Raw genomic sequence first — 21,145 nt, 5'->3', positions numbered from 1 at the left:
TATGAAAAAGCACAGTTTTATGAATAAAGAATTCATTTCAGAAGCAGACAGTGCTGCATAGTTGGCTTTTGTGACTGCAGTTGCAGGCAACTTTTCTAGGTACAATCAGACTTGTGTAACAAACCTAACTCACCCAAAGGATGAGGTGGGTGTTTGGGAGGCCAGAGGCTTGTATGGTGATTCCAAACACTTAACATGGGCAGTCAAGTGCCTGTAAAATGTTTGTGTAGAGTACATGACTTTGAATTCAGAGTCCCAAATTACAGGGATCTGGTTGGAGTTGAAGTGGTGATACTTTGTGCCAGCTGTAAAATTGTTACCTCTCAGTAAACCTTGGGTGTTGGGTTATCTGGGGTTTTATGGGTTTGGGGGGTGGGGTGGAGACAGGGGGTATGATTTTGGTTTTTTTTTTTTTAACATAAATGGCTAAACTAATCAATCTGAATTTGCAGGTAAAAGACTTAGTTGCTAGGATATATGGCAAATGGCAAGATTCAATACAAACCACTCGGCCTGCTCAGGTACTGTAATGAAGCCTTCTTCTCTCTTTTTCATATTGCAGGGTGCATTTAACTCATTTTTTTAGCATTTGAAAACAGCATATTCTTTTAAAGAGATTTTTTTTTTTCTTCATAAATGGCATGGCTGTGGAATACACTTAGATGTATTAGAATAGATTTTAATTAAAATTCTTACTTTGCTGGCTTCAGTAAAACCAAGATTTCATCTTTATCTTTTAGAAGTGCTGCTTTTGTAAATGGCTTGCATAATACACTAAAATGCTAGTACTGAGTCAAGTCACAGGGGCTGACTCTGATTATAGTTATTACCAGATGCTTTGAAAAGGACCATGGGGCAGGAATGCAGTGATGCACTTCCTGCCATGGTCTGACAGTGTGTGACTTTGAGACTGCTTGAGTCCAAGGTTCTATCCACATATGTTTAACGGCTCTTGATAACTCTTCCCCCTTTGAACGTGTAGAATTTCATGCAATGATTAGGAAAAGCCTTTCATGCTCGTAGTAAATAATGTCATGATTAGTCTCTCGGTAATATTTGCCTTCATAATACCTAGCTGGCCTTGGTGGAACAGGTGGATAATTTCTACTGATACCGAGAGTTCAGAGCTGTTTCTTCCAGTCTAGGGTTGTAAGGTTTCTTTTGTAATGAGATCAGACCAACTGTTTGAGTCCTGTCTTGGAATATAAAGCTACCTGTTGTGGAAAAGCTTATCTTTCCAGTAATGTAGTGTATCACTTACATAAAATTTAAATTATACATACATGCTTAGTATCGATTTGAGTTAAAAATTGTGTAATCAACCATTTGTCTGTAAAGACTACTAATCGCTCCCAGCAGTGTGCAAAAAAGACATCATTTGTAGTACGTGTGACATTTCTTGTTATAGAGGGGGAAGGGAATTAGTAACACATGGCTGCAGAAGCTACTTAGCAATTGGAAGTTGGTAGTGATGCTGCTCTTTCAGAGTTGTTTTTTCAGATATATTTGATGTTGATTCACATATGGAGAAACTGGCAAGTGTTTCAGAATAAAATTCTAGGGACTTGCAACTCATTGTTGTGATCTCAAGCTAAGCACTTGCTTACTCTACTCTTCTATCATTGGTTTTCTGACTTGTTTACTACTTTGCTTTTACTCTTCAGGGAAAACTGCATGACTTCTGGGAGCCAGATTCATGAAATCTTGCCTAGTTCAGGGAAAATAACAGAAAAACTCTGAAACCAAGGAAGATGTAGAATTAATGGAGCTTCACCTTGGTTGGAACAGAAGACATCAGTCACCCGAGTTAAAACTTGAGCTTCATTCAAGCAAATACTAGAAACACAAGGATCTAATTTGATTAATGTTGCTTTTACTACAAATACACTACTTCTGAAAAATTGAAGTGGGTAAACTGAAAAAAACGCGGCTATTTCTATCGCCCTGTCTGAATTGGCTAGAAATATTTTATCATATTGAAAGCTGAGGGAAGTTTTCTTGTTTCCATTGTTAATCACAAGACATATTTGAAAACTGTATGTGTTCGTTTCCTTACCAGCACACACCTGCAAGCATTGCTTTAGGGTGGCTGGGAAAGAACTGCCCTGTGACATGGAATGTGAGTTCAGAGACAGTGTTAGACCTCCTCTATTGTGAACAGGTGAGGACGTGGCTCAGAACGGGGCTGAATAACAGAATTGCCTGCACATGGGTTAATCTGCAAAGCAGAATTGGTATGACCATCCAATGTCTCTAAAAATTATAAAATACAGCAGTTGCATGTGAACAAGTGACTGCTCTCATGTCCACTTCAGGGTGGAAACAGAGCTTAAGAGTGGTTGTGCCCAAAGAAGTTAAGTGGATGCTTCTTTGCTCTGTGATTGTGTTTTATCAAATAACAAAAAGGAATTTGTTATTACAGTGATGCATTCATTTTAGCTTAACTTCCTCATCTTCAGGCATTAATTTATTTATGCAGTGAATGTGACTGCACAGGAAGTGTTTCTATAAGACCAAGTTATAAATGAGATCTTATTACCCCAGTAGTATTGTTGTACTGATCTTTAAGAAACAATGTATCTATATTTGTTGTCTGGCTTCAGAACTTTCTCTAAATGGAGAAAATACTAATCCTAAAATATCAGCTCAGTGGAGATTTGAGGAGATGAGCATTTGGCCCACCTATGTAAAAACTGAGAAAGCCTGAATTCCTTTATGTGAAGTCTTGCCACACACAATATGTGCGCAAAGCTCCAAGGGCTGTTTGTTAAATAATCAAAGGAAAAATGTGATGTCCTTTTGTGTTCTCTGTGCAGTCATTTAAATCTTACACTGTGGTTTGTCTGTAGGATATGAAGAGAAAGTTAGGGTATTGGGTAGAAGCACCAACTGGGATTCCCTTAACAAGTGAGATTTTTAATAACATGTCCATTTTATAATACCGTTTCCTTTTAATTTTTGTAGATTATCCTGTCTTGTATGATAAATTCCATACAACTTTCCAAGATGAGAATGTAAAATAAGACTCAAACCCCCGCCCCAATCCAAAAACCAGAAAACACCCTTCAAATTTAAGTATGTATATTACATATAAAGGAACTGCTAGAGAATGGACACATGTCTTACAGGGAAGGTATTTTATTTGCAAATTCCTGTTAAATGTTTTGTCTTTCATTTCAAGTGTTAGACAGTTAGCCTAAGACTGCAGCATCTCTGTGCCCTTCACAGGATAATCGGCTTATCTTTGTTCAAACAAAAGTTATGCTCGTGGCATTGTTCAGGGGGAAAAAAAAAAGAAAATCCCTTTTTTTAATCTCAACATGTTATTGAAGAATTGGAAGAATCTACCTCAAAGGGTATCTTTGGCAATAGAACTGCTTTAGGCTAAAAAAAAAAAAAAAAATTATGTGGTGTTACATAGGTATGGCAATGCCATCCTTTGCGCTGCCTGTCTTTGATAGTGTTTGATACAACCTTCCCTCTGGTAGCAGTTGCTTACTGTGTTGAATATATTGTATGTTAATTTTATTAATGTTTATATTTTTTCTCACTGATGTTGTATAAAGTTTAAAAAAATTGCAGAATATGTTTATTGTATGTGATGTGTATATATTTTCTTACTATGTAAAGTTGAAGTTGCTGTCCTGTATATTTTGGAGAAGGAAAGGGGAGGGGTTTAGACAGCTTTTGTACTGCAGTTCAAAACATATTGAAACTGCTGAGGTTTTTTTCCGGATTAAATAACCACTTTGATACTTCTATTTAATAGAACAATGAAAAAATAAAACTAGACATGCTTTTCTAATTAAATGTCCCTGGACAAAATGGGCATGCCTCAGCTCTTTCACAAAAAAAGGGCTGTGGGTCTTATTTTGGTCTTACAGCACATGTTGTAATTCTTAGGTTCACAGCTGATTAGCTTACTATAAATGGAGAAAGTCTTGAAATCATTCTTAGCTCAGCCAGTCCTGTGTATTCGTGCTTAATGCCTGTGTATACATTCTGACGTTTTCCCTCTCTCTCCCCCTCCTGCTTTGTCTGGACTTTTCTTCCATCTGTTTTGTAGCTGAGTAGTAATTCCCCAGTTGCTTAAGTCTAGACGTGGGTTGAATTGGAGCTCATCAGTATCCTTACAGAGATGAACCCAAAGCATCGCTGCAGTCTTTACAAGGGACTGCTGAGCTGAGCAGTGCTTCAGGACTCCTGGAAATGAAATAGCAAACCTGCTGCTGTTGTGTTTTGCCAACTCATTTTCTGGCCCCCAGCCAGAATTTATGTGCATTGGAAAAGGCTGTTTGCACGGTAAATGTCTTAACTGCTTTGGGTGTCTTCAGATAAGCATTTTGCACTGAGGTTTATCTTTTGATATTGTGTTGGCTGTATTAAGAGCTATGTTATCTCATTTCATGTGAAATTAGGTGCACTTTATTGCAGTAATCACAGACAAAAAATTAAAGGCTGACTATAAAATATACATTTGTGGCTCTTTGTTTTTTAAATTTTCTGACAAGCCTCTGTATGGCTTCAACTTAAAGCTAGAAGCTTTTTTTAAGAAACCTGCCGGCGAAACTATTTGCTCATCTCATATTTTCACCGTTCTGTTGTGGAACTTGGTAATGGATGGGGATTTCAGAAGTGATTAATGACTTGCAGGTAGGTCTGGCTGAAGGTCAGTCGGACATGTGTGCTTCATTGATGCAGTGGCTGCAGGAACTCTCTGAAGTCCCCAAAGCTGATACTTGAGTTGATAATATCTTTGGGAAAAGCAGATGACTGGAACAAACATGTGAAGTGCGCCATTATTGCTGGCAGAGCAGCTGGTGAGATTGCTGCCTCTGAAGTCCTATCACATGGCATTTCAGTGAGGAAGAAGACCTTTTTTTAATAATGAGGGATGGATACTGCAGTGCTAATTTTCTGAGCAGAGACAAGCCAGGTCTGTATCCATCAAAGGTGCCTGTGCTTAGCATCCTCTAGCAGCCAGCTCTGGGTCTCAGCGATGGCCTAGCCCAGGGGTGGACACTAGGCAATGTGGGCTGCGAGAGAGACTATGCTGTCTCTTGGGAGATTCAAGCAAGTACTTCTGGCTAGTTGGATTACAAAGAGGATTCTTCTGCTGACCCTGTTGCTAGCAGGAATACTTCAAGCCACAGTATTAATACTGGTCTTGCATGTTTACTTTTTCTTCTTTCCCAGGAGAACTGTATGTATAGGATAGTATTCCTGGGTTTGTGGTTTGTTTTGTTGGTTGGTTGATTGGTTTGGTTTTCCTTCCACTGGCTTCTAGAATTTGTGTGACTTTCTATTCCACTGGAAGGGGCAAGTCAGAAAGGGTGCTGCTGGAGATAAGCCTCCTAATTCTTCTGGGAGCTCATTCCTTGGGCTTATGAGCTCTTGAGAAACTTCTTGCCCAAGGTTCCCCCAGTGTGAAACAACCTACTGTGCCACAGGGGCAGCTTTTGGCCCTGACATCTTGGTGCTTGTTTCTATATCCTGAAAAAGAGAAAAGGCTCTCGGGACTGGCTGGTGTGGGTGGGAGAAGAGGCTTGATGAGCTTGTAGGAGCCTAGGCAGCTGCTGTGGGATCCTCCCTTGGAGCTCCAAAGGAGCTGCCCAGAGAGGTCAGACAATCATTAGTGGATTTAGCTCATTCCTTGTGGTTTAAGTTATCAGAACACTCTTAATGACGTTCAAATTGCCATTTTCCCATCTTCCCCCAGGCTGTGAAATACCAAGATGTTTTGCCTTGTGGATGTTTTGCCAGCTTTACTGGTGGGGCCCCTTCTTATCTAGTGTTGAAAAGGGCTTTCAGTGCTGGGGAACGGTGTGGGCTGCTCATGGGGAGGATCCTAGAGAAAGTAAATTCCTCAAAGGGCTTCTCCTTGCAGAGGTGCTTTTAGTGTTGCCTGACTACTGCTTTTTTCAGCCAGCAGTTCCTCGCCTTTGCAGTAAGGAATTTGAAAGGGAATATTTTATCTGGTATCAAAAGTAGGGCTGGGTGGTGAGAGAAGAAGAACATTCACATCTTCCCATCTTGATATTTTGGTCTGGATGCTGAAAGCTGGTCACCATGCTTGCAGGCTGCTGGTTAAGATGTGTTTTCAGGTGACTTTTAAGTGGCATTCGGATATGTTGTACCTTTTTGAATGCCTTCCCTGTCTCTGTGTGGTGAGCTGCTGCTAATGTTTCATCTCCAGCTTCCCTGCCGCCTCCCAGTTCCCTATAGGGAGGTCATAGGGGAGGGGATGGAAACTCCACTGGAATTGTTCCCTTCATTGTCATCAAAGCGTCTTTGCCATCAGCCTGGGGGGACACCTAAAGCTTTTCAAGGCAGGTTTGGCCTGTATGGTGTGTAGGGGAGGGCTCCTGGCCACAGGATAGGGGCCGTTCTCACACACCCTTCTCCCAGTGCTTCCCTTTGGGTTTGCATTCACCACTGCAGCTCCCTGAAGCCCGGCGAGCGATGCTCCTTCCCTTTTGCAGAGGAAAGCAGGAAGGGTAAATATATTTTTGCTGCTTTTGTGCTACTGGGCGAGCATCCTTCACCCGAGCAGTGAGTGCTGTGAGCTGGGGCTCAGTTTGCAGGCTCCGTGGCTTTGGTTCTGGGTCTCAGGCTCTCTTCTCTCAAAGCCTGCTTGGAGATGAAAGTTCTGGCTCTCGGAGCACAGGCAGGAGCAGGGGGGTCCCTTTCCTTTCCAGGCTCACCACCAGGCTGCGGCTGGAGTAAAAATAATAGCTTAAAGCTGCCAGGCTTGGTGGTGGGGAGAGGATGGCTAGGTATTAAGTTTCATGCTTTATTCATGCTGCGGGCTTTTATAAAGGCAGTGTAAATCATGCAGGGTGGCCGTGGGCTCTTCAGACAGCATCATTCAGGCTCTCAGACACATTGATCTGCGTGCTGGAAACTGAACCTGTCCCCTTTGCCCTAACCCAAGCCACGGGGAGAGGCCTGGCAGATGAGGATGCCGAGATGCTGCTCTGCATATCAGCTCTCCAAGTTTGTGGAGCGCTGCCTGCCTCCCCTGTGTACTAACCTATTTTTTTTTCATTATTTTGGGCTCCAGCATTGTTATGGTAAGGCTTGCACAGCACAACGTGTTTTTCCCTCCGTTGATTTTTCTCTTATTAGCCCATTTTTCCTCTTGCCCTCATTCTGTTTTTCCCTGCAGTACACGAACGCCGATTGCTGAGAAACTGTGTCAGCCTTCCTCATAATTAAGAGTCTGGCAGGAGCCAGCGCGACAGTCATTTTGGAGATGACGCTTCCAGTTTGGAGCTGACAGTAAGCTGGGGTGCTGTGGCAGGGGCTCGGTACTGGGGATGCGGGGATGTTCTCTGGCTGACCGGGGCAGGGGGACCCATGAGGAGCCCGGCGCAGGAGCAGTGAGTACCCTGGGTGCATCTCAGCTGGGGTATTTAAACTGTGTCCTCCTGAAAAGCAGCTCCAGGAATGGTTAAATTCTAGGTTATATCACAGGTTTAGCCCTTTGGGAGGGAATCTGCATGTGTGTGTATAGGACAGGAAAAAATTGCTGTGGCCTTAAGTCGGCTGCATCTCTCCAGCTTGGAAATAGTTGTAATGTCGGAAAGCAAGATGGAGAGCTTGACAATCAAATGGCCTAAAAAAGGGTAAATAGAGAGAAGTTATTCAATGGTGCTCTGTAATTTGGTTTCAGACTCTGTAGTTCTTTTATTAGCAGGAAGGCTTAAAGCCAACAAAAGGAGACAGGAGCTGGGGATCTGCTTGCCTCAGGATGTTGTGGATGCTAAAAGCTTAGAGGTTCAAAGAGCATTTTGCAGCAGAAAAATCCATCAGGGTCTATGAAATCAAAGCAGCCATCCCTGGCTGAGAAAGCTTCAGGCTGCTGATCCCTGGAGGGTGGAGTGTGTGCTGGGGAGAGACCCCAGGCATCCGTCCTGCTCCTCTACCTCCTGCAAGATGCTAGGATTTTGGACCAGCGTGGTGGGCTGCCTGTGTGCTTTACGTGAATGGCTGTGGGATTTCATGTCATGTCATCTCACAGTTTCCAAACTGTCTGTCATGTCCACGATAGCACGTCTCCTTTCAGTCCTGAGACAGAGGTTGCTGTTGAAGGTGCTGCCAGCCATTGCTCTGAAGGAGCCTAGCAAGGTGTATATGGGATCAAATGTCTCATGTGGCTGAAGAAAACCCAGTGACTTTTTTTGATCTTTCTAATGACACTGCAAGCAAGACTAGGAAAACAAGTCGTGTGGTTCAGGAGCTCCAGTAGAACGCAATAACACCCAACCAACCACACGCCAAAGGTGACCTCCTTCCTCTCCCCTCCCACCCCATCCATAGATGTTTTCAGCTGGGGAGAAGTAAAAATAAGAGCAGCTGAGGAGATTTTTAAAAAAATCCTTCCTCTGTGGTACTTTCATAACAGAATTCAGCATTTTCCCTCTAGTTGCTGTGTCAGATTTGCCTCTTGGGGGCAACCTCACCCCGCTCCAGCTGGGAGCGTGGCTTCTGTCATTGCAAAGACGAGAGGGAGTTCATCGTGCTTGGGAGATGATGACTCACTGCACATCTCTCACTGCCTTTGCATTATCAGATCATTTCTGGCAATCGAGGTCATTATTTGCTGAAAGGATTTAAGGAAAGCCTTCGAGGTTGACTGTTCGCGGCTTTTCAGAAATGATGCGATCGGTTCTTGAAGGTCCCTTTCCAGGCTTGGAGTCCTTCAAAGTTTTTCCTGCCCTGCTGTCCTTCACAGAGAGGAGGGTGGCATGGAAGGACATGTGTTTTGCAGCTCTGGTTTAATGGATAGAACATAAATCTGTGCGAGGCAGATTTACAGCGATGTCCCTGCTCTTCTTTTGCCTGGGATCCCTTGGACTATTACTAAGCCTATCAGCACCGCGGTTGCTCTGACTTGTATATAGGGGAGAGAGCAAACTTACTGCTCCAGCTCCATTTTAGCCCCATGTTCCTGAGCAGGCACCTCATACAAACCCCATCCATAAATAACCATTTGCATTTATTGAAAGGACGTTGAGGTATACGGTGGAATAAAGGGAGTATTATTCATGCTTCGTGCTGTGGTTCCTAATGGTACTTTACATGCTGATACGACCTACAAAGCTTGTTGTTTTGTGCCTGCAGTGCTCTGATGTTGTTCTTACCCCGAGGGTCAGAAATGACAAGAATAAACGATCATGACGGGTGTCTTGCAAATCTCCACTCCCTCGCCTTGGAAGTGTCCTTGCAAGGGAGCAGCTCGGTGACATTGCTGGCGCAGGCAGAGGGGGAGGCAGCATGCTTGTCCGGCCGCGGGAGGCGAACGGGGCGGCCTTCGTGTGAGATGCGAGAGCAGATCGATTTATCCTTACTCCTGTTTCACCTTCTCCCCAAAGCGCAGGGATGCAGCTGGGGCTGGGTGGGGAGGTTGGCCCAAGGCCAAGACACGCAGGAACCCCCCTGGGAAAAGACCGGCGGAGGAGGCTGGAGTGAGCAGGGTTAGCCACAGACCCTAAAGAGTAGGAACTACTCAAAACAGGGGTGCAGGATGCTGCAGCCTGTTCCTGCCTGACGAAGGACTGAGTCAGCCCTGCTGGGACAGCAGCTCCTGGCTCCAGCCAGCCTGGGCACTCGGACGGCAGCGACCGCGCAGCTCATCAACTCAGCCCTCCGGCCCTCGCTCTGCTGGCCTTGACACCGTCTTTCTTAATAGCTCCCTCGTCGTCTTTTTTTTTTTTTTTTTTTTAATAAAGGTGAATTAGCTCTATGGATATGCAGGAACATGAATCAAAGGAATTCAGCTGACTCTCAAACGTACCGTTTGTACGGAGATGTGCTAAAGCACCGGGATGTGATGGATGCAGCCTGCTCAGAAAACACCTGAGGACAAAAAGTGCTTGTAAGGCATCTCACCACAGCTTCCCAAAATCTGATTATGTAGGGGGAAGGGGAAAAAAAAAAAATAAAATCAAGTTTTGGAATACATTAATTCAGTTGAACAGTACAGGGAGAAGAAGGTGCTAGCAAGAAGCAAATCAATTCCCAAAGGCTTCAGAGAAATTTCACTGACTTGGAGCTTCAGAGCAAGGTTGGCTACACTTAGAAGAGTTATGTTTCACCTGAAATATTTAACACTGGGCATTTGAAATGCTCTGTGTATCTAAAGAGCCCACCAAAAATCTGCTTACAAGGAGATTTTAGAGGAACCTTGGGCTCATGCCATGCTTTCAATGGGTTAACCCAGAAGTTTGGGTTCTTAAAAAAAAAAAAAAAAAAGAGAGAGAGAAACATGGGAAGGGTAAGACTCTGGCTCTGTCACAGGGAAGCAAAAATTACCATGTAATGAATGCCGGGCTGCTTTTGGGACATGTGCTGATAGATCTGTTGTTAGGAGGGAGATGTTTCCATGGCAAAACCATCATCCTAAATAGCACTGTAACTCAGCAGAGATGTGGCAGTGGCCCCAGGGACCATCATCCCGGTCCATTCAAGCATCCTTCCAGGAAAGGTGGGAGTGCGGTGGCAGGGGGGATCAGGGCAGCTCACAGTGATGCTCACACTGTGCCACTACCGCAGCGCCAGGGCTCTGCCGGCAAGGCTGTCGGCTCAGCGTTTTTCAGTCCTTTCCGACTTTAAAAGAAAACTACAACAAAAGGCAAGCTTGAAATAGCTCGTTTTATCTCAGCAGACAAATAACTTGCTTTGAGCATCGTTGTCACTCAGGCTAAATTACTTTTAGATGTTTTTAATGACCGGGTAACATTTTTCAGCTGTTCATTCTGCGGCACCCTGCTAGGGGACAGTCCATCTGTAAAGACCAAGGACTCGGATATCGTGGTTGTTCTTCCTGACGTTCATGTGGCTTTATTATTTGATATGTGATTCCCTGAGGTAGAGATGTTTTCAGCTAAATTTACAGCTACAAGCTCTTTTCTTTGCATAGGGGGATCTGTTTCCAAATGGGGCTGGGAGGCTTGCTATGTGTGGAGCAGCAGGAGGTCAGGGATGCAGAGGAGAAACTTTGGCAGATTGAAGGTGACAGTCCATAATCCTATCTGTGCTAAGGTTGACGTTATCATAGGGCTGGAGCGATTTTAACCCATCATTTGTTACCCCTACCTTTCATTTCACTTGTAATGCACGGCACGAAGAGCTGTGACTTGCAAAATGATCCCAATGGGGACGCGGTTTGCGACATCAGCAACGCAGGTCTCCCAAATCCCTCTTTCCAAGGCAGGCACAGCTTTCGCATGCATTCCCAAAGGCAGCTTTTAAGCCACTTGCCTTCGCCATCTCTGGGTTTTGCAGCGCTTCTAGGAGATGTATTTTTAAATCCAAGCTCATAAATTTTGGAAGCTACTCTCCTTCCCCCACCCCCTCGCCCCTATCAAAGTGTCAGAGCTGAAGAAAAACTGTGAGAGTGATGGATGCGCCTGGCTCTGCTTGCCAGTGCTCTGCCTGTGTGCGGGGGGTTATTTACTGCCCTGCTCGGGTTGTTTCTTCTTCGGTGGCAGTGACGGCAGGGTTGGGGTTCGGTGCATGGGAAGGAGAGGCAGGCTGCCCACGGGTCAGCTGAGCCTTGGGCTGGAGCAGGCAGGGCTGGGGAGAAGTTGCTTGGGCACGGGGGCCAGATGGCCAAAAGGTGAAGCCATGGGGACACGGATCCTGGCTGGCAGGGTGGATGCCAGGGACCATTACACCCTCCTGGCTTTACCTCTAGGGGTGCATGGTTAGCTCACCCAAAAGGGCAGCTCCTAAAAGCCACTGGTGTTGTTCCAGCCCCTGTGCAACCCCAGGGTCGTGTGTTGCTGCTCTTAGCAGTGTGTGGCAGGGACCCAACCTGCCACACAGTGGGCTGTGCCCCAGCCACAGAAACAGAGATCCCTGTGGTCCCTGGCCAGGCTGGAGCCCACCTGCTTTTACTGGGAGCAGTTGGGATGATGGGCAGAGGGGTTACTGGTGTCCTGGGGCTGGAGCTGTGGGCTCTGCCCCTTCCCTGCCTGCAGCCACCTTGGACCTGCTCCTGCCCTGGAGCCGGAATGAGGCCCCATGTCGAGCCCTGAAATGCCACTCTTGCCTCTGCCATGGGTTTCCCATCAGCTGCTGGTGTTTGCCCCCCGTGCTGCAGGAGCATCCCGAAGCAGCCCTGCGCAGTTGAAAGGCAGGTCGGGAGCCTGCCCTCCCGCAGTCTCGCCAGCCCTTCCCCGCAGGTGCGCTGCCGACAGATCCCAAGCCAGGGAGATGATTTCCACCAGCTCGGAGAGGTTTGCAGACGAGCAAACCAAACCCCGCTGGCTCCCCGTGCAAGCGCCTGTCCTCTGTGAACTCCCGCGCGTCTCTCGCAGCCGGGCTTGTGGGAACAGATTGGAGGCTGCTGTGACTCAGCTGCTTCTCCCCTGAGAAAATCCGCCCTGGCACCACGCTCAGCTCTGCGGCTGGGGCTGCCGGCACCTGGCAGCCTTCATCAACAAACGGCCTTGGGCAAAACATCCCAATTTCCACTGACAATCACTTATAGGGGAGAAATCCAGCATCTGATCTTGCGGGAAGTTGGGGCAGCAACTCTGCTGCTCTACTGAGCTGGGGGGAAAAGTCCCATCTCTACCCAAAACCGAGCACTGGGCTGGAGCGGCTGCAGCACGGGCTGGCTGTTCGGCTGCCTTCTGGCCTGTCCCTGCCTTTTTCTAGCTCGTTATAACTTTCTCAGACAAATTCTTCTGTGATTGTAATTTTCCTTGCTGGCGCTCAGCCTGAAGAAACAGTGGTTTGGAAAGTTTGCTCAATGACTCGAAGGGAAGAGGCTCCCGTGCCTTTCATGCCCTGTGCCTGCTGGAATATTTTTTTTTTTCCCTGGGGCTAATCTGCGGAGCATCACGCTTGGCTTGACGAGTTCATGACGCTCTCAAGAAACAAAGCCAAGCCTGGTGAGTGTGCACTCAGCTGCTGGGAAGACCCAAGTGCCGCTGCCGGGCTCCAGGCATTGCCGGCAGGTCTTTTCTGCTTCTCTGCTTCATGCAGTGCTGCCGGCCGGGATCCTGGTCAAGCTGGTCCTGCGGTGGGCAGAGGGGAGAGCCAAGATGGTAGATTCTGGAGCAGTGAGACCGACCCCGTGGTGTGGGGCTGGGGTGCTTCCCGCTGGGCTTTTCTTCTACAGAGGCAGGCAAAGCAGTGATGCAGGACTCGCCATGTAGTTGAGGGATGGGGGGGCCCAGAGAAAGGCTGGTTTGCTTGTTGGTGCTTTCTCATGTCAAAAGGGAAAGGTACTCGTTTTTCCACGCGTGGTTTTGATGTTATGACGCCTCTCGGCACGGTGCGGGCTGGCATGGCTTTAGCATGAGTTTCACAACTCTTTTGCGGGTTTCATAAATCCCCAGCTGCTGGAGTGCTGTGATTTTGTAACTCCCAGCTGGCTTTCAAACCTGTCTGGAGCACAGCTTGAAACGGTCAGCTGCCTGCTGCCCCTTGGATGACAGAGGCTGGCAAACCAAATCCCAGACACTGGGCTTTTATCTTGCTTTTCTTGCTCGGGGCAAGGGAAAGGCAGGCTGCAGGTGCTGCTGAGGAGGAACCAGAGCTGCCCTGGGAAGCAGTTTCCTACCAAAGGCTGTAGATCCTGGTCAGCCCCATGGGTTTGATAGATACCAACATCCTGTCAGCACTGCTACCCCAAAACTGGGGCCTTTGCGACACGCTGCTGCCTTGGTGTGCACCCCTGCCAGCGTATTTCCAATCTAATGCTGGCTTGGCTGTTATTCGATCCTGCCAAGTTGTTTGTATTTACGCTGCTATGATCCATAATGAAACCCTCTTCCAGGCCAAACCTAGTTCCCAGTGGTGGGAGTGGGGACGCGCAGTGGCGGGGAGGGTGGGGGTCTCCTGCCAGTCACCCGGGATGCCCCTGTGCATGGGGCATCCCCTATGGTCCTGGCCGTTCAGGATGAACTTGAGAGGGGGAGAGGGGGCTGGAGGGGCTGGAGCCTGGGGGCTGGCATGTTTTGAGACTGCAGGCAGGGTGGGGGTCCCTTGGGGCCCAGAGTGACAGTGGGCGTTGAGCTACAACCAAGCCAGATAATGCTTCATCCCCAGCAGAGCCTGAGGCACAGCGGTGTCATGCATTAAGCAACTTAATGCATGTCTTCTTGTGCTGGGACAGGGTCCCCCATGTCCCTCCAGGAAGGCTGCAGGCTGGCGCTGGCTGGAGAAGTATCTCCGGCTGGGGGTCCGGCAGGGAGCACCTGGCAGCGCTGCCGCCCCGGGCGCTGAGCTGCAACCTGAGTGCACGCAGGTCGCTGGCTCCCAGGCTCGGGGCAAGCGCAGCATGTGTGCTGGGAGAGCTGATCCGCGCTAATCCCATCAATATTTCACAGCGCTGTGGCCCTGTTACAATTCCTCGCATCATCTGGGATGCTGGCTGGGACGGGGTGCATTGCCAAGTGAAACACGAGAGCTGCCGTGGCTTTGCCCTGGCTCGTTGGGCATCGGAGGGGTGAAAGGGGCTGGCTGTGGGCATTTCTACCCACTGCGGCGGGTAGGGTTATCTGACAGAGATGGGTGAACACAAACACGCTGGCCGAGCATGGGCATCGTGGGCATCCACCTGGCTTTGCCGTGTGCCAGAGCGGTGGGATTGTGCTGTGATGGGCAGCTGCCGGCACAGGCAAAGGGCAGCTGACCCTGGCACGGAGGGGGCTGTGATGTGGGACAAGCCTGCTCTGCCCAGTCCTCTCTCCGTGGGCCACGGTGTTTAAGTGACAAGAAGAAGGAATTTAACAGTAAGCAGACTGTGGGCTGTTGATCAGGGCACTAAAGCATCTCCTTTTCCTAAAGGCCATTTGGATTAACGGGGAGAGAGCATTAGAGATAAAATCTCCTTGCGTGGCCATGGGGAGGGCAGTTTCCCAAGGCCCCATGGCATGACCCAGAGGGCCCCCTGCTCTGGGCTGTCCCCTAGGCTAGGACAGGGGCTGCAGGGCCGCTCCAATGGGAAATTCCCCTTCCAGCACCTTGCTGGCTCTGGGCTGAGGTTGGAGCACAAGCAAGACCTCCCTGCTCGGCAGCACTGCTCTGTGGGCAGAGGGATGCGGGCGCAGGAGAGGGTTGGCTCTGGTTTGGCTCTTGCCTGCTGCTGCCTGCATCCATCCCGCTCTGGCTCTTGGGAAAGCCGTGCAAATAAGAGCAAGGCCCTGGCCTTCAACCTCGTGGGGCCCTAAATTCCTTCAGTTAATCTCACGGGGGCAGCAGAGCAGGCGAAGGCTCTGAAAATAGATCTGTTTCCAGCTGCCGATGACTCGTGTTAATTAATTAAAGCCTCGCAAGCTCGGGCCTGTAAATACGCAGTGCCGAACGCGCCAGGCTCTGCTCGCTCTTTGCTCATGCGCTAATTACCCCACTGCGAGGCCAGGAGCTAACGCAGCTCCAATTTGTGCTGGGTTCGGCTTGCAGCCACGCGGGAGGGCTCCTGCCTGTGCTGCCCGAGCAGGCAGTGCAGTGCCCTGGAGAGGGAGGGAGCCTTGGGCAGCCCCATCTCAGCCCTGGCACCCCCTTCCCCAGTGCTCACGGACCAGTTCTCCCCATAACCAGCCCCATAGCCTCCAGCTGTGCCTCTGCTAAGGTAGGGGATGGGGTTCGGAGCAGATGTGGGGCACCGGCCGCCTCACAGCACCCAAATCCCCCATCCCTGGGTAAGACAGGCTGGTCAAAAGCATCCCTGCCTTGTGGGCAGCGGCTGCTGCTTCAGCCTGCCCTCCTGCTGCCCGTGCAGGGCCCCGGGTCCGGCCGGGCAGGGCTGCGGGTGAGCCCCGCTCCCGGTGCGTGGGCACCCCACTTCCACAGGGTGGGCGGAGAGGCGAGGGGCCGGGAGGCGTGGAGGAGACGCTGGGGTTTTGCCCAAGGACAGGAGGAAACGGTAATTAGTGCTGGAGTGTACAGGAGGTGAGGGTGGGAGGACGGGGAGCACTGGAGGAGGTGGGTAGCACTGGGGGGACAGGGAACGGGTCCCAGCATCTCGTGCCGGGCAAGGGGGTAGTGGCTGCTCAGTGAGTGTGTGCGAGGGTGATGGGAGCACCCAGATGGGTCCCTCCTCAGCTGAGACCCATCAGTGCGTGGGGACAGGGGGGATTCAAGCCTTTGCTGCTTTCCCTCCCACCCATGGCACTTTTAGTAGGCAGTCAGAGGCCTTGGGAGTGGCATGTTAGCTGGGCTCCACACAGGAGCACCCTGCCCCTGCCACCCTTACCAACCCTAAAAGGTCCAGGTGGTGGTGAGAGCTCAACTGGGGCTGACCCCTCATCCCCAGACGATGCTCAGCAACTTCAGCACAAACTTGCTCAACACTAAGCCCTGCCGTGGGTCTGGCTCCAGGTCTGAAGGGTGTGGGGTCAGGGTGGCCCTTTGTCCCCTTCTTGGAGACCTCACCCCTCATGGGGGATGGGTGTGGAGTGAAGGGGATGAACCCACATCCGAGGGTGCCGGTGCTGGGACTAGGCACCGCATGGCTTTGTAACCACAGGCTGGCAGCACCCAGCCACCCCGCCAGCTTCAGGAGCTGTAATCTGGCGTGCGCAGGTACAGCATCTCCCCACCTCCTGCTCCAGCTGATTTCCAGTTGCCCTAGATCCAACCTGCTGATTACATAGAGCGCTTGGGGTTTTGCTTTTGGGAGGCCTGCCACCGTGACGGGTGAGGAGGGAGGGTTGGCCAGGCACTGAAAGCTTGCGAAAGGAAAGCAAACACAGGCCTGAACCTGGCAGCTCCTCTCTGTGGGGAGGAGCCGCAGAAGCCACCCAGGACAAAAAGGCTCCACACAGGGCCCCAGAGAAACCATTTACCCGCCTGTGTTTCCAAACAAGCTTCCACCATGGGTAAACGAAGACTCAATGGGGAGGCATGTGCTAATAGGAGGGAGAAGATGGGGCATGGTGCCTCGGTCAGGTGTGCGACGCGGGATGCGAGGAACCGGCGTGGGTTTGGGGAGCGAGGAGCCTCGGCGGGCACCGTGGCACCGGCTGGGTGGCTGTGGTGTGACGACACCGCGTGTGCTGCGTTGGCAGAGCGTGGCGATGCTTATCTGCATCTTATTTTATCTTATTTTACAGTTACAAGCCCAAGTTACCAGCCCTTTGCCTCCCCGGCCTTGCAAAGGGCTTGAACGCAGGCTCCTCTCCCAGAGACCTTTTTGGGGCTGTATAACCCGAACCGCCCGCGGTGAGCGAACCCCCCCCAGCCCACCCAACCCCTCCCCACGTGTCGGGTGCTGACCGTCCCCGGGCCGGGGGGTGGGGGGGGGGGAATTTTGCCCTGCGGCGTCTCTGCCTGCCGTGGCTCTGCCGAGGGAAACGGTGCCCCCCGCCTCCCACCGCTTGCTGGGGAGACCCAGCGCGGGCAGGGGTAGCCCAGCCCCGGCTCCCCGCCGCTCCTGCCCTCCGTCCTCCGCGGGCCCCATGCGGGTGGCTCCGGGCCGGGGCCGGGCACCGCGGCCTCCGCGTACCGGAACCTCCGCGGCCGGCAGGGGGCGGTGCGGGGCGGGGCGGGCGGCGCACGGCTCGGCTCGGCTCGGCTCGGCACGGCACGGCGGGGCCGGGCTGCGCCGCGCCGGGGCTGCGCTGCGCTGTGCCGGGCCGGGCTGGGCTGGGCCGGGCCGCCCGCACCTGCTGCGTCGCCGAGGAGCGCCGCACCGCACCGCATATCAGGCAAGTGGCGGGGGGACGCGAGTGGGGATCAGCCGTCGGCTGGGTGCTGGGTCCGGGTGGTCCGTAGTCAGGGCCGGGAGGGGCTGGGGCTGGGCGCCGCGTCCGCAGGCAGGATCCGGAAAGCTGGATCTGGGTGCTGGGTCCGGGTGCTGCGTGCGCGGGCAGAGAGGCTGGGTGCTGAGTCCGCAGCGCAGGGTTGGGGGTGCTGGGTCTGAGCGCTGAACCTGCAGGCAGGGTCGGGGGTGGTGGGTTTGGGGTGCCGGGTCTCGGTCCGGGTCCACAGGCAGGATCGGGGGTGCTGGGTCTGGGTGCTGAGTCCGCAGGGCAGGATCTGGGGTGCTGGATCTGGGTGTTGAGTCGCATGGTAGGGCCTGGGGTGCTGGGTCTGGGTCCCGGTCTGGGTCTGCAGACAGGGTTTGGGGTGCTGGAGCTGGGTGCTGAGCCCACAGGCAGGATCTGGGGTGCTGGGTGCGGGTGCTGGGCGCACAGGCAGGGTCCAGAGGAGGAGGAGCAGGGGTCTGACCTGCTGGGGTCGAAGTCCAGGCAGTGATGCCTTGGGGGAAACAGGGAGGCAGAGCCTTGGGGGCAGGAGGGAGAGGGGTTCCGGGGAGGTCTGATGCAGGTGAGGATTTGGGGGTGACAAGCTGGAGGGCAGGTGGCGATTTGCAGGATATGGTGGCAGCGCAGGTCGCTTTTTTGGGGGACAGGTTTGGGGCGTGGGGTGAGGTGGGGCTGGAGGACCTGGGCAGGAGTGACGGGGGTACACGCCGAGGGTGTAAGGAACGACGACGGTGGGGATTGTAGCCAGACAGGACACCAGCTCCTGGGGAGAGGGCTCGATACAGCCCCTCTCTTCCCCAGCAGATCAGGGGTCTGTGGGCATGGGGACTGCTGGCGGTATTTGGGGAGGGTGAGCGTTACCTGGGGGCAGCTGGTGTTCCAGCCGGCTGGGACGAGATACTAAACCGATGCAGGTGGTGCAGTGCAATCCCTGCCTCCCCCCCCTTCCTCTCAGGACGTGGCTCGTCTGAGCCCTGGCTCCTTGGGATTCATTTCCTTGGGATGTAACGCTGTGGGGGCTGCAGATGCCCCCAGGTGGAGGGGACCGGCTTGTGCTGGGGGCTTGTCTGCGTTGGGGTCGAGCTGCATCTCCCTGCCGATCCAAGGGTAGAAAGGGACCTGCCGGGCAGCACTGGGATTTGGGGCTCTCTTTGCCCTCCCCATCGGTACCCAGGTGGGCCAGTGGCTTGTGCCTGGCCTTTAAAACCGAGAGCGTGAAGTGGGAGGGGGAACCGTGAAAGGGCTCTTCAGGTGCCAAGAAAAACCGTCTCCAAAGACAAAGAGAGTGCCCAAAATGGATGAGGAGTGCAGATTCCCCCAGAGGCAGGGAAATTATCAATAACAACAATGGCATTCGTTGTGCTAGTTGGCCTACCACTGCGGGCTCCGGCTGCTTTGCCTCCCTCTGTGGTGGGCACAAGCTGAGACCCCACACACGAACCCCAAACCCAGGCGGAACGGCCGCGGCGATGCTGCGCGCGTGTCCCGCAGGACATGTCTCTGCTTCATCTCGGTTTGGCCAGGCTTGCTCTGCCCGGAGGGATGAGGGGCAGGGAGCTGCCCCCCCAGCATGCCAAGATCCCTATCTTGACCTTGTTTTTGTGTTGCAACCGGAGGGGAAAAAAAACCCAAAACCCCAACAACCCTTTCGGTTCCTGCAGATGAGGGCTTTGTGTCGTAGGCTTGTTCTCTCCCCCCCCGCCTTTTCCAACATCCATTTGAACCTTTCACCACTTTCTCCGCCAGGAATGCAGTGGGTTTGCTGGAGCCGGGAGGTTTATTCAGCAAATCTGGCAGGTCGTGTGCCGGGAAAAAGCATCCAGGTGTGCCGGGCCAGCAAGGGGGGGCTCTGCCGGCACCCCGTGCAGGAGGGCAGCGGTGGGTGCGGTGGAGACATGGTGCCAGCCTCGCCTGGCCGCGTGTGGGGAATTTCCCTCCCTGCGCTTGCCCGCCGGCTCCGCTTGGCATCTTGATGGGACTTGTTGGGAAGCAGCTCATGTGATGGGTGGTTTGCAGGGGGGAGTCGGTTGCGGGGGACCCGTTGCCTCTCAGGGAGGGGGGGGGACAATGTCCCCAGAGCTTTTTATGTTCCCCTGCTGTGAAAGCCCCCCTGGCAGCAGCCAGCTGCTGCTGCTGCTGCTGCGGGTGCTGGGTGGGCGCCTGTTCCCATCCAAAGGTGAGAGCTCCCTGCCCCACACCGCTGTCACCGTCCCTCCCCGCCTGGCTGTGCCACCGCTCCTGGTGATTTACAAGCACGAGGGCTTTGCCATAGCAGGGTCGTCACCAAAGTCACCTCCTCCATCTTCCTGGGGCCTGAGCTCCACCGTTCGGAGATGAAGGAAGCTGAGGCTTTCAGGCACCGTGTTACCGACTAGTGCAGGGGCCAGGATGCAGCTTGGTGATTCAGGGTGTGCTCTGGCTTGTGCTTTTCTTGTTGCTTAAAAGCTCCCCCCAGGTACAACACCATCTCCCCTTACCTGATGGAGGGCTCTCGTTTGCCTGTTGCAAAGCCCGGCCCATGTAAATAAGGTGGGGAGCTGATTTTGGGGCAGCAAAGCTGGCGGTATGCAAATGGCTGTGGGAAAGGTCAGATGATGCTGCTTTGCGCCATGCAGTTTTGAATGCAAAGTTGAATATCAAATTGGGTTTGACCCCAGATTTGGAGCTTTGTTGGAGGGAAAGCGAAAGAAACAAGAAGACATTGTCAAAGCTGGAAGCCATAAAACCGTTCCTGTCATCTGGTTTTCCTGGACTTCTGAAAAGAAAACAGTTTATCTTCGGAATAAATAAAAGGGAGAGGGATAAGCTTGCGGCAGAAAGCCCCATATTGACACCAGGCGAGCTGGGTTGTGCTCCAACTCTTGCCCCTGCTTCTGAGGGGACCCCAGGTCATGCGTGATTTCTGAGCCTCAGTTTCCCCTTGGGGAAGCCCCGCGCCACGCCGATGGTGGGAACCCAAGGCATTGCCAAGAAATGTCTTTGAAACTCAAACCTGGCTTTGGAAAAAAACTGGAAGACAAACCGGCTCTAAACAAACACCCGAGTTAATTCCTTGTTTTGCATTGTACGAGCCCAGTGAAATGAAACACAGTGCAGCCACGGGCACGAGCAAATGGATGCAAATGCGTCAAAAAGCTCCGAAATCTGCTGGCTCTGAAATGTCCCTTTTCATTTAGGGTTAGATTTTTTTCTTGTTTTCTTTCTAATTGTTCCTGGGAATTTAATTCTACAGTTATTTTCTTGCTTCTGCTGTGGAGACAATGTGCTTCAGCCACAAAGCCTTTGAAGGCTGAATTGCAGATCGCATCCAGCGCTGAGCCACTTGGATGCGAATGCCCCCTCGCTGGGAAACTTCGCTGTGACACGGAGGGCTGTCCGTCCAGCCGTCCGTCTGTCCATCTGGTCTGCCAAGGGGC

The 21,145-nt window shown here is 51.8% G+C and overlaps 1 protein-coding gene across 4 annotated transcripts in view; it reads left to right on the top strand.

The window, feature by feature from the left end:
• The window catches only part of SLF2 (SMC5/6 complex localization factor 2), a 31,439-nt gene extending 26,967 nt beyond the window's left edge, over positions 1-4,472 (top strand). For all 4 annotated transcript variants that reach the window (XM_075026263.1, XM_075026262.1, XM_075026264.1 and 1 more), the window contains exons 19-20: positions 453-521; positions 1,665-4,472. In XM_075026263.1, coding sequence (XP_074882364.1) covers positions 453-521; positions 1,665-1,700 — 105 coding nt within the window. In that variant the 3' untranslated portion in view covers positions 1,701-4,472. The remainder of the gene's footprint in view (positions 1-452; positions 522-1,664) is intronic.
• Positions 4,473-21,145: the final 16,673 nt, after the last annotated feature.

This window comes from Buteo buteo, chromosome 4 (genome assembly GCF_964188355.1).
Source record: "Buteo buteo chromosome 4, bButBut1.hap1.1, whole genome shotgun sequence".
NCBI classification, from domain to species: Eukaryota; Metazoa; Chordata; class Aves; order Accipitriformes; family Accipitridae; genus Buteo; species Buteo buteo.
The sequence above is the reverse complement of the archived record's forward strand: the minus strand, read 5'-3'. Positions and strand labels throughout refer to the sequence as shown.